The sequence below is a fragment of the Ammospiza caudacuta genome, chromosome 5 (assembly GCF_027887145.1).
Source record: "Ammospiza caudacuta isolate bAmmCau1 chromosome 5, bAmmCau1.pri, whole genome shotgun sequence".
NCBI classification, from domain to species: domain Eukaryota; kingdom Metazoa; phylum Chordata; class Aves; order Passeriformes; family Passerellidae; genus Ammospiza; species Ammospiza caudacuta.
In genome coordinates, this window is record NC_080597.1 from 71,207,572 (window position 1) to 71,220,158 (window position 12,587).

The following is a 12,587-nucleotide window of genomic DNA, read 5'->3' on the forward strand; positions in this document are numbered from 1 at the left end:
CCTTTGAGTTATTTAGTGTGACAGTGCTTTCACCAGGAGGGTTTTTTCATTCTGAAAGGGAAAGGTTCTCTTTGGAGCTGTTTCGTCCCATCACCTTGGCAGTTTGTGTTGGATGGAGCAGCTCTGTGGGCAGTTGTGATAATTTAGTGACAAAGTGTTGGATGTACAGGGATTAGCTGAGCGTTGTGGAGGTTTTGGGGCTGTGTCACAGACAGTTTACAGGATTCTCTGAGACAATGTTTGAGTTACAGTGAAGATGAATAGAGAGGTGGGCAATCATCAGAGCACTTCATGGCACAAAGCAAAATAACCGCCAGCCTGCCTTCCCTAGGAAACCCATTGTGTAAATATTTGGGTAGAAGCCTCCAAAGGAGATTTAAAGTCTTGTGATAAAGGTAACTAAAACATCCTTTCCTTGAGAAAAACAGCTGCAATTCAGAAGATCCCATGAGTAACCATGAGGCAGATTTCCTTTCTGTAGCATCTCTGTATTAGAGTAAACAACCGTATATGTCAGGAATTGCTGTCAGTGATGGACCTCAAGATGTTTTGCAAAGGTCAGGATCAGATTTTCTGTCCTCAAGGTAGGCAGAAGCCAAGGAGCAGAGAAAGAATGCATGCCTTGTGTACAGTCAGCCCTCCTGCAGGCTGCTCCAGCTCCTCAGCCACACTGACACATTGCTTCAGGTCTTCATGTGCCTTAAAAGCAGTATCTGTGTTTGGGTATTGAAGATATATTATCTTTACATATTCACATGTATAAATGACAGAGCTTCTTAAAAGCACTCATGCTCAGTTCTTCAAGCTCTTTGGGGGGTCATGCTGCATGAGTAGGCACTAAAAGAAGTGGCAGATTTTCAGAATAAAAATGTGAGTTGCCGAGCTGTTTTGGGTGGGGAAAAAATGTGTTCTGCATTTTGGCGCAAATTTTCCATCTGAGCTTGTGTTAAGTGTGGTCCATGAGATGATCATGGCCCATATTCACACCCTGCCCGTGCAGCTTGCTGCCATATGGGTGAACTGTTAGCACTCAGGAGTGTGTAACACACTCCCACCTCTTCACATGTCTTGAGAAGCTTTGGAAATCTGAGGGATTGCTGTGGATACAGCATCCTGGCAGAGCTGCAGCTGAGTGAGCAGCAGTGATAGCCATGGAACCCCTCTAGGAGCTGCCTCACCTCACTTGAGATGTTTGAGTGTTCCCTCTGTCTTTGAGCATCAAGCGCATCTCAGCTGTTAGGCTGAACTTGGCTTTTTGATTTCTGGAGTTAGGGAAGAGGGATCTTGACCTCCAGAAGGAAAGTGGGGAACTGTGTTGGTACCGGAAATCTCACTGAGCTCACTGTGAAAACCACAACTGTACTCCCCCGTTTCCCTGCCACATCGAGTGTCCCCCTCTTCGTCAGGAAGTCTGCTCAACAATTGTTTCTTGTGCCTTTGCTGGGATTTTGCTTTTTCAAGGTGAAGGAAAAGTTATGCCTTCGTGCCTCTTTAGTTCAAATTCCTCTTAGCTTAGTTCTCCCCCATCCTTCTCTGGGTAAGAGCCTTGGGAAGGGAGAACCTCAATTCAGTCCTGTGGTCTCCCTCCTTCCATCCAAACTTTCAGCTCATTTTGGTGACCTCCTGCTCCCATTCATGAGGCTTTGGTGTTGATTTCCCTTCTCTGATTGCTCAGGGAAGCAGAAAGCATTCCCTGGCTGGTTTTGCAGGAGCCAGCCCCAGCCCCATGCACGGCAGAGCAGCAGATAGTGCAGAGCAGCCAATTTGCACAGTGTCAGAGGCAGCATCTTTTACCCAGACAGGCTGTGCTAAATCAGGGCCTTCTTGCTGTGCTTTGAAATGCTCCCGTTCCTTGCTCTGACGAACCAGCAGAGTTTGTATTGATCCAACAATGCAAAAAAGCACATAATGTGGGCTTCAGACACCTGGTGGAATAATAAAGCAGAAAGGAGGGAGGGCAGGACCATCATAATTTAACTTGTATCAAGTAGGAAGCCTGTCTCTACCTTCTTTTCTTTTCTCTTGGAAAGCACTGCTCATTTCTAAGGCAAATGAAAAGCCCCATGGCTGGGGGAAGGAAATGCTGCAGCAGATCTCCAACCTGTGGACCTGCTGAGCTTCAAGGGATGTTCATGAAAGGCCTTTCAATTAGTCAACCGTCATGTGCTGCATTTCAGAGCTTTGCTTTATTCAGATATTTATTCATGTTCCCAGCTGTTTGCATTTGGGATTTCTTTTAGCAGTGAAAGCACTAAGGGGTTATGAAACTCCGGGCTGGAAAAGTACAGAGAGCTAAAGAAGCTCCATAGTGCTTTGCTGAAACACTACAGCACAAAGTCAGACATCTCAGAAAATGTTCCCTCTTCCCCCTTTCACCTGCTTTTATTCATATTTCAACTTTGTTATAGCCAATGGAGCACAACACACGAAAGCAGGACTGTGTTCCATCCCTACCATTGCCACAATGAACTCACTGCTTTATCTCTTGCCTTGGGTAAACTCATATTAAAGCTGGAATATCACTGCATGTTCCTCATCTTGGAGATGCAGTGGATATGTGACAGTAAGAGGATGAGGGAGATGTCAACGCACAGCTCAGGCACTCGGAGTTTTATCTGCTGGGGAAGCCCAGTGAAGGAAGCTTGTGGTTCTTCTTGCCTGTGTGAACATGACCCACACAACTCTTCCGAGCAGGAAAAACCATTGCAAAGCCCTTCTGTGAGCCTCTGGCATATTTTTACAACTGAGCTGAAAGCTGTTTAATAGTGAAAAATCTCGCTCACCAAGTAATAGACCTTAGGAGAAGCTATTTTTTGCATAACATTTCTTACTGGAGGAAATTCTCTAAGACAATTTATTGCCATGGCGGTAACTGGTTGACATTTATGAGAAGCCTTGTTTTACAAGGCTTTCCTTTAGCTGCAGTGCCAGGGTTCCAGTTGTGCTGATGGAAGAAGAGAAGGAAGGTGATGTTATTTTGTGTGCAGGATAGAGATGCATTGATGTGAATAACAAAAAGGGGTGAATAACAAAAATTCTGTGTGAACCACATGGGATTGTGTCTTCCAGAATTGTAAATTGTGGATTAGTTGAAGGGAAAAGCTCATTTTGACAGAATTTTTCTCATAATAAACTTTGCCTCTTCAATGGCCAGCTTAAGGTTCAACAGAGTTGTTGGAATTCTTGAATCTCTATTTTGTGGAAGGGGCTGGGTAAGACTCACTTCAGTCTGATACCAGGAAAGGGAGAGATGGATGTGGGATGGAGCTGTCAAGAGGGAGGACAGAAGCACCCAGAAGAGGCTGATGGGCTCCTGTGCTGAGAGATAGCAGGATGAGGATGATGATGCTGGAGATGGCTGAGGTTGCAGATCCTGTGGCAATGGCCACACAGTGCCTGGAATCCTGAATGGGCAAAGCTGATGGTGGAGCAACCACCACTGCCTCCTGCATGCCAGCACATCCAGCCCCATCAGTCATAGGGGCAGCTGATTTTTAACCCACAGAGCTGAAGCAAAAAGCTGAGCTGTCCTCAGTTAACCCCCCAAGCACAGTTCCCACTCTCTGCAAGGCAGCTTTGTGTCAGGGGCTCAGCTTGGCACTGGTGGGAAGAGGTGATGGATGAGGGCAGGAATGCCCAGGATGCTGCAGCACTTTTGTCTCCAGCAGCCTGTGACCCCCTCCCACCCAGATCCTGTGGACTCTGCTCCCTTCTGGTGATACTTTAGACTTGGTGATACTTGCCATGGCAAGCAATATTATTAAATTGAGCTGGGGATCCATGCAAAGCACAGGAAGGTGCCTTGGCTGCAGCTGGTGGGTCCCTGGGGGGCTAAGCTGAGTTGTCGGGCTGCTCTGGGTCTGTGCCAACGTGGGTCCAGGTGTGCATGAGCATTGTAGGGTGAGCCCACACTGGGGGCTGCCTGTGTGCTGCCTAAGTCCTCCTGAGAAAGGGATTTCCAAGAGCCAAAGAGGCTTAAGGCTGCCCATATCCCATTAATATAGTGGGATTGTGCCTGTCTCTGAAGGGCTTTGTGGGACTGAGCTGGGATCTGTAACTCTGCAGAGCAAAGTTGCTCGTCGCTCACGGTGCTCTGTGCAAGAGAGGGCTTGATGCTCCATAGAGGAGTTCCTCAGACCACAGCCCATTTATTTCTTAGGACCCCAATCCATGGACCTTGGAAATCTCATATAAGCCTTGTACACATAATAGTTTCAATGATATTATTTGTTAACTCTTGTAATAAACTGCTGGTGTGGAAGCACCTTGGACCAGTACAGCAATGTCAGAAGTGGCTCCTGTGGTACATCCTAAATAGGATACTCCAAGTAGGACAAGCCCATTTCAGGATTCAGGGCCAAACAAGCCCCTGGTGCCACTCCAGGGAGCAGCATCAGCACAGCCAGGGAGGAGCCTGGCCCCACAGTCCCTGTGGCCTGGCTGGATCTCTGCTGGTGAGGGGCTTGGGGAAGCTTGCCTGGATGTCTCCTCTGCCAGCCAAGCCAGCTGCAGAGCTGGAGGCCTCAATGTGAAACATCATGGCCCCTGTGCTGCAAACCTGCCCCCACTGTGCACACTGGAGCACCCTCCTCCTCCTGGCAGCTGCATCCCAGCAGGCACCAAACACCACTCCGTGACAGCTCCCAGGGTGGCTTCTCTTTTTCTCCTTCCAGCCTTTTCTTTACCCTGGTGCCAAAAGAAGGGGGATTAATTTAAAAAGGAAGGAGTAAACACAAACCAAAAGGACTGCACTGAATGAAAGGCTCCAAGTTGTGCTGGGGGAAGCCAGCAGCCACATGCTCAGCTGTGACTCCAGACACCCTGACACGTGTTCCTCTTCTCCCTTGCAGATGACAGAGGGTCGCAGATGCCAAGTGCACCTCCTTGATGACAGGAAGCTGGAGCTCCTTGTTCAGGTAGGAACTGCACATTTCATCTTTTGATAGTTTGCTAGAGCCGTGGGTTTTCACCAGGGTGGGGATAGTAAAGGGTTTTCAGCTGGTTTTTTCAGCAGCCTCACGCTGTGGTTGCCTGCAGAGCTCAGGGAAGCTGCAGTAGGGCTGCCTGGGAAGGATCTGCAGAGGCATATCTGTGGGAAGGACTAATTGAAGACATATTTTTACTTTATGCTGTGCCAAAACTGTCCCAGTCCCTGCCAATGAGATAGAAAAGCACCTCTGGTCATTTTTGACACTGTTATTATATCTCTTAACTATGTTTTTGAGGCACTGCTTAGCTATGAGAAATGCATTGCATCTGCTTAAAATACCTCCAGTTCTCTGCTTGCCATCCTAAATTGCTGGGCTGCACATCAGAGGGGATTGTGCCCATGCTCTGTGAGTGTGGTTGGCAGCAGAAGATGCTGTGGTGGTCATGCCACAGGCAGGGATTTCTTGTAGGCTCATGTGTTAAACACAAATATGTATTAAAATTAGTCCATGTTCCATCTGCCTTATTTTTTACTTTAAATAAAAAGAAGGAAGGCTGGAAACAATGAGAGTCTGGTGGTGGATTTGTCAGGAATGGCTGGTGAAAGCTGTAGCATCCTACACTTTCCTGACAATTTTGGCTCCTGTCTCAGAGATCCCCAACGGGTTAACAGCAAGAATTAGAAGAATGTCTTTCCTTTTACAAAGGCTTCCACAGGCAGCCACAGGCAGCCAAAGCAGCAGGAAATGAAACTTCCCATAGCACCCAAATGCCCTGGCTACAGCTGATAAGATGTGAGGGGGGGCAGGATCCTGCCCAGCACCTGAATGGGGATGGCTGGAGGGGACTTGAATCACAGGAAACACGTTCAGCCTCACGTTCTGGAAAGTTGCTTAAAAATACCATTACAAAACTGTTAATGGGTAATGTTTTTACAGTCATCTAGGAGGTGAAATCCCTCAGCTGCCCCTGACACACAGAGTGTTCAGAGAGTGCCTGGATAACCATGAGTCAGGCCAGTGGTGGAAGGAGAACAGCTAAATGAGGATGACTAATTAAAACAAAACACCATACCAATGGTCTCTGCATAGGCTGCACCAGGTTCTCTGATGCTCTGCAGCTGGCTGGGGGGGAAGTTTAGTCACCTTCATCACTAGGACACAGCACTTGGCTTCCTGTGTCATCTAAATGCCTTTTCTAATTTTTCTTAGTTCAATTAAAAATTAAAAGGGACTATTGGAGAACAGCTCTGCTAAAGCACTGCTCGGTATATTAATAATCACAGCTTAAAATATACTGCAGGAAATCTATGAGAGCTGCCCTGGCCAACCTACTTATTTGGGGTTTGATCAATGACACTAAAAAACCACAGGAGGATGACAGCCAAGGAGGCTGGTCTGGGAAAACGTGTCCACTTCCAAGGCAGCAGGAATGATGCCACGTGATATAATGTTTTTCTAAGTGTTTGATCACACCTTCAGTGGAATTCCTTGTAATCAATAGAGGAAGCAAATTGCTCTGTAAATCACACTAACTAGTTTGCAAGTGACCCATGGTTGAATTTTATTAGTACAACAAATTGTTTTGCTGTTTTCAAGTAATGTGTGAATGGGGGAAGCTGGGAGGGTGATGATGAAAAATTCATGCCCAGAAAAAGCAGTAACCTCTGTTGCATGCAGTACTCAGATCTCTGAGCTCCCCCATGCCCCCATTTATACAGGAGTATCCACTGAGGCATCTCAGATGCTTTTCTGGCCTAATGACAATGCTGTTAGGCAGCTTCTAGTCAGGGTGAAATCGCTTTTGAGTGGAGCAGATGAAGAGGAAGGTGGATGTTTTGGACTTGAGGATGTCTCCAGTATTGATTCTCTTTGCAGACATGGGCACAGCACTTTGGTTTGCCTGCCTGTAAAGCACAGGCAAAGCCACCAGTGTTGGGTGGTTCTGGAGCTGCTCCACTCAGCAGAAGTGGACTGAGGTTACCCAAAGAGATGAGCAGCTCTTTGTCCCAGTGGGCTCAGCTCCCTCAGGGAGCAGCATGCACTCTGCTAGGGGAAATCTCACCAGCTGACCCATATTGTTTGTATCTTATCGTGAGATTTCAGATAAAAATTGTTTTGTAAGTTCTGAGCACCGTTGTTTTTATTAGTGTTACCTAATCTTGTAGCTGAATGGAACTAGAAGCTGTAAATAAAGTGTTCATCCAAGCCCAAGCTTCTGGCTGTCACTTCAAAGCTGTGGTTTTCTGTGGGTGTCTTACCATGGGCTGGAACACTGGGCTGGTTTGCTGGGTTTTATCATGAAAGAGCTTAGTTGGGCCTCAAGATCTAGACCTGCATTGGCTTGAATTGCTCAGGAGTCTGTCCCTTAAATTCTCATGTGAAATTTCCTCCTTTACACCAACCTCAACCTTTCTTGAAAGCTTTTCCATTCCTGTGAAAGTTTCGGAAAGAGTGCTAGTAATCAGTAAATTTGACTTCTCTCCACAGGTGAGATCAAAATAACAGCCTAACATGGGTCTGGCTTTACATTGCCTTTCAGGGCTTGTGTGTGTGATATCAGGTGCTCTGCCTGGAGGAGGGTTCAGGGATCCTGCTGCTGTATTTTCATAGAATCACAGAATCACAGAAAGGTTTGGGTTGGAAGGGATCTTAAAGACAATCTAGCTTCACTCCCCCTGCTATGGGCAGGGCCACCTTTCACTAGAACTGAGTAAAGAATTTCTTCCTAACACCTAATCTAAATCCCTCCCTTTTTTTAGTTTAAAACAATGCCCCCTTTTCCCATCTCTATCTGCCCATGGAAAAAGTAACTCTCCCTCTTTTTAATAATCCTCCTTTAAGTACTGGAGGGTTGCAGTGGGGTCTCCCTGGACTCTTCTCTTTTCCAGGCTGAACAACCCCAGCTCTCTTTTCTTCATGGGAGAGATGCTCCAGCCCTCTGTTCATCTTTGGGGTACTCCTCTTTGGTGTAGAGAAAAAGCAGCAGAAGAAGCTGGGTCTGATTGAAGGAGAGAGCTGAGTGCAGCTCCCTCAAAGGGATGCAGAAGATCTTGAAAAAGCTTTGGCCAGTGACTCTGGGGAGATGAAATTATTTCCTATCCTGCCTGAAGTGCTGCTGGGCAAAGCCAGATGCATCTGGGAACAATCAGGGTGTTTGCAAAAAGCAATGTGTTAAGCAAATGTGCTCCCTTTTTGTCTGTGGATTAGCTGTGATCAGACATGGGGGTTCATGAATCTGTCGTTTGGAACATATCAATTGGTGGGTAATGAGGGCCAGGCTGCAGGAGGACAGGGAGGGGAATTGGTGCTTCTGCTCACAGGAGTCAGCAGTGGCTCAGTGTGACAGCTCTGCCAGGCCAGACTGAAATGTTTCAACACCACAAATTCCCTCCCAAAACTGCAAAAAACCCTCTGACAGGCCACACAGCTATTGCCAGTTGGACCCACCAGGCACATAGGTTTTATTTGCATTACTGTCCCCCAAAAGTGAGATTTTGGCCCAGAGGCAGCATTTATAACCCCTTCTGTGAATCTTGGCTTGCTCCAGTGTTGGCACATAATGCAAGGCTTGGGGTTACCATCATCAGGAAAGAGATCCTGGCTTCACTCAAATAAAGGGTCCTGACTGAAATCTTGTCCTCCCAAGTCAAGCAGCTGCAGAGTGGTGCAGCAGCAGCTAAGGAAAAGCAGAAACAGAGGATTTGTGGATAAAAGAAAACCCTCCCCAATGTGTTTTGTCAGATAAATGCTGAAATTTAGAAGGGCTAATCATAAACAGAGACAGAGGAGGATCATATGGAAATCTCTTCCTGAGGGTCTGAAACTCAAAGGCTGTTTGACTTGGGATTAGGCAGAAGAGTTGCATTTGGTGTGTGTTTCATTTGATAAATGCCTGTTGAAGATATGGGGTGTGTGGCAAGTTTATACAGCATGGTTTTTTGGACAGTTTTTTTTTTCTGATCAGGAACAGAGTGTGGCTCCTTGGATCTTAAAATCTGGGGTTTTTTTTTCCTGTTTCTGTTTGATGCATGTTTAGTTTCTAGCCCAGTTCTTTTTATTTAAAATGTTTTGCTTTATCCAGCTAATCTTTTTCAGTGAGCAAGTTCATTTTCATACTTCTGAAAAATTGATTTCCTCCATTCCCCACTCGCAGCCTCTCTATCAGTTATATTATTTCCCAGTGACCATGTATCATTTGCCTGCTGCACATGAAAGGTTTGTGTTGCTTTATTTAAAGACTTTTGTGTAATTGGCAATTCCTTCCTTTCCATGTGGGTTTTTTATAAACATGGCTTTTTTTTTTTCTGGGATGGCTGAATCAGGCAGCCTGGCTTGATCCTGGCTCCTGCACTGGCTGTGCCTGTTATCTGACAGCAGCTCAGGCAACTGTCATCCACAAGTGTTAAGCCTCTTAATTCTTTCTCTCTGGAGGAGCTGTTGCAGAAATGGAGCTCATCTGAGGCTTGTAGCAGAGCTGTCTGTGGGGTCTGAAAGCTCTGCAATTTCATTGTGGGAAATAACTGGGCAATTTGTATCTGACCTCCTTCCCAGGAAACACTAAGACAGGGAGAGACAGGGGGTCAGCACAACCTGTAGGTATTTTGATGATTAACCACCTCTATCTCCATGTGGACATTTCTTGAGTAACTCTTCCTGCAGCATTTCCATCTCCCAGCTGCCATGCAGGTGCATGCAGAAGCACAGTGACACCTGTACATGCACAGCCAAAATTAACAGGATGCACTGAACATCCCTCTTAATCAGCTCTGCTCTGAGTGAGTGAGGAGTCTTTCAGGAGCCCAGGATTTGTTTGCAGTGTGCCTGCCTGGTGCAGCATCTCATGCCCAGGAGCCTCCTCCAAGCCAGACTGGGAGACACTGGAGCTGTGAGCTGGCAGAGTGCCCTGTGGGCTGCTAACTCACTGCCACATGGGTGGCTGTCACCTTGTCACCAGTGTGGCTATCCCAAGGGGGATGCTCAGTTTGGAGTTCAGTTTTGGTGTCCCTCACTCCTCTGGGATCAGCCCCACTGGCACCAGCCTGAGGCTCACTGTCCTGGGGAAGCAATGGCACCTTTTGAGAGCAATAGCACCATTAATTATGACTGGAGGGACAAATAAAACAGTCTGCTCTCCCTCCCAAGAATCTGTTGGAGTTTTTGCAGTATTTTCAGTACTTCTCATGATCAAGAAATTGCAATCCATGGGGCTTTTCCTACTTCCTCACTTCTTTATGCCAGTGAGCAGGGTGGTTACCTGGGCTGGTAGAGAAACTGCCATCACCTTTAGGTGGTGCTGAGGCTGGCACCTGCCTACATCAGGAGGAGCTGCCTAACTTTGGATACAGGCTTTGCATGAGGACCAGCAGTATATCCCATCCTCAGTGTGGATAAACAAGCCCCAGGATGGCTTCAGTCTCCCCAGGGAAGCCACAATAATTGCAGAAGAATGGGGTCCAGCCCTGCTCCACTGCCAGAACTGGGGATCCTTTTGGGAACATCAGCTCCAGGGCTGATGCAGAAATGCAGCCCTGACCGTATATGGAGATGTTTGGGTGCCAGCAGCTGTCCTTGCCATGCAGGAGAGGCAGCTCCAGGCCTGCAGAGCACCAGGCTCTGCTCCAGAGGCATTTTTAACCACCCCGTGGAAGGCAGTAGCAGCCAGTGCTGGCCTGGGGGTGAGCACAGGGGTGAGTATTGCCCTGCCACCCCACTGCCCTCCCTACACCCTTGCAGGAGCTGCCCAGTGAATATATTCTTGGAGTTGTCTATAGGGCATGTCCTGCTGGGCATGGAGAGCTGGCATGGGCTCAGTGATGCCCTTGGTGAGTGCCCAAGGAGGGATCCCTGCATCTCCTCACCCAGCCTCTCCATGCCTGCAGTGAAGCAGCTGGAAAATGTTCCTTCATACAAGGGCTCAGAAGTGACTTGATCACTGTCCTCTGAGTGGCTCTGAAGGTTATGGGGTGATGTGTCTCTCCTCTCCAAAATAAAAAAAAATAAAATATAAAAAAAAAAAAAAAAAAAAAAAAAAAAAAAAAAAACGTGTTTTCTGTAGGGCAGACAAACAACTGGAGACCAGGCTGAACTTGAGTGGAGTTTTATACTAGGACTGGCAGGATCCAGTCCTTCACAGTGAGAAAATGTGAAAACATTGAATTTGAATCATAATTTCAAATTAATTTGAGCTGAAGGGGGCTCAAATATGCCTTCTAGAAAGACCTTATTTTTTCCAAATTGCAGTGTTAGGACTGTGGTTTCTTTCAGAAATAAATCCTGATTTACTACAGCAAGAGTGAGACTGTAAACCAGCCCAGCAAGTATTTACAGAATTGCAAATGGGATGTTTTAACATTTTTGGCATTAAAAATTATGGAAGTCCAAAGCTTTGGATGAACTCAGAAGGATCCTGCCAAGCAGTGTCTGAAGTGGGATTTATATCACTGGGACAAAGCACAGAATTGCCCCCTTCCCAGCCTGTGGCTCAAGGGAAATGAGGAGTGTGAAGCCACTCTCTTGACAGGAGAGATTTATCCTGCTCGTTGTGTGCCTCCCAGGCTCCTGTTTGAAACTTCTGATCATCCTGAGCACAGCTGCAAACTGCAAATACATGGCTGGGCTTGGTCACCATGGGATGGGGAGAGATGGAGGAGAGATTGCTGTACCAAAAGGGAGGTGGGACCCCAGAACTGAACAGAACAGAACAGAACAATTCATGTCTGTGCTCTCACTGAGCAACCAGTGAACCACGAGCTAAGAGCTCTTCTGCTGAAAAGTTCTCTGTTTACCAAAAAAATACACATTTGGTGTTGCTCCAAAGTGAATGTGGTGCTAGGAGCATTCCCACCAGCCCACCTCCTGCAGACACACTTTCTGTACAATACCTACATGTTGTCTTACACCAGGTAAATGGATAAATGAAAAATGGACCAGGAGAGCCAGGTGTGCTACCAAATCCATCCTTCCAGCCTCCAAGGGGTGCCTCTGTTGAACTGCTCTGCAGAGCCTCTCCAATTCCCTCAAAAAGCATCCACCACTGCCATCCATGGCTTACAGAACTTCTAGTGTCAGACTGCAGAGCTGTATCTCAGGGGTTCAGTTCTCAGCTTAGGCTCCAGCAAACCCAGAAGTCAAACCTGGAGGGGAGAGCGTTTGCTGGGAAATGGAAATTGAAGAGAACAGGGGCAGAAAATAAAAAAAATTGGTGTGCAGAGCTGGGGAGTTCAGCTTAAGAGCCAGAGGGATCTCAGGCAGGGTGAAGGTGGCAAAGCAGATAATCTCAAGGTTGCCCTTGATTGTGAGGGCAGAACTGAAAAGATTTCGGACAGGAGGCAGAATCAGCATCTCAGAGGGAAATCCTGAGCTGGGCTCAGATTCAGGGGTGAAGAGCCTGTGCTCTGCACCCTGGCTTGGCTCCATTAAGAACAAGAGTGGTGCTGGTCCAGGCTCAGCAGCTCTGTCACGATCCTTCCTTATGAACGGGTTTCGTGATGGTTCATGGGTTGATCTCAGAGTGCAAAAAACACCAACACAGCACAGGGGGTTGCAATGATAATCAAAACAAATGTGCCTTTATTGAATAACCACAGCAAAATGTGCTGGAGAGGAATTGGGGGAAAAGGGAAAAATAAGGAAAAAGAGGGAGGAAGAGAAGGGAAG

The 12,587-nt window shown here is 47.0% G+C and overlaps 1 protein-coding gene across 1 annotated transcript in view; it reads left to right on the forward strand.

Annotated features, from left to right (window-relative positions):
* FRMD4A (FERM domain containing 4A) overlaps positions 1 to 12,587 on the forward strand; it is a 218,322-nt gene that overhangs the window by 82,020 nt on the left and 123,715 nt on the right. Inside the window, exon 2 of the mRNA XM_058804516.1 lies at positions 4,851 to 4,916. Within this exon, the coding sequence (XP_058660499.1) occupies positions 4,851 to 4,916 (66 nt within the window). The remainder of the gene's footprint in view (positions 1 to 4,850; positions 4,917 to 12,587) is intronic.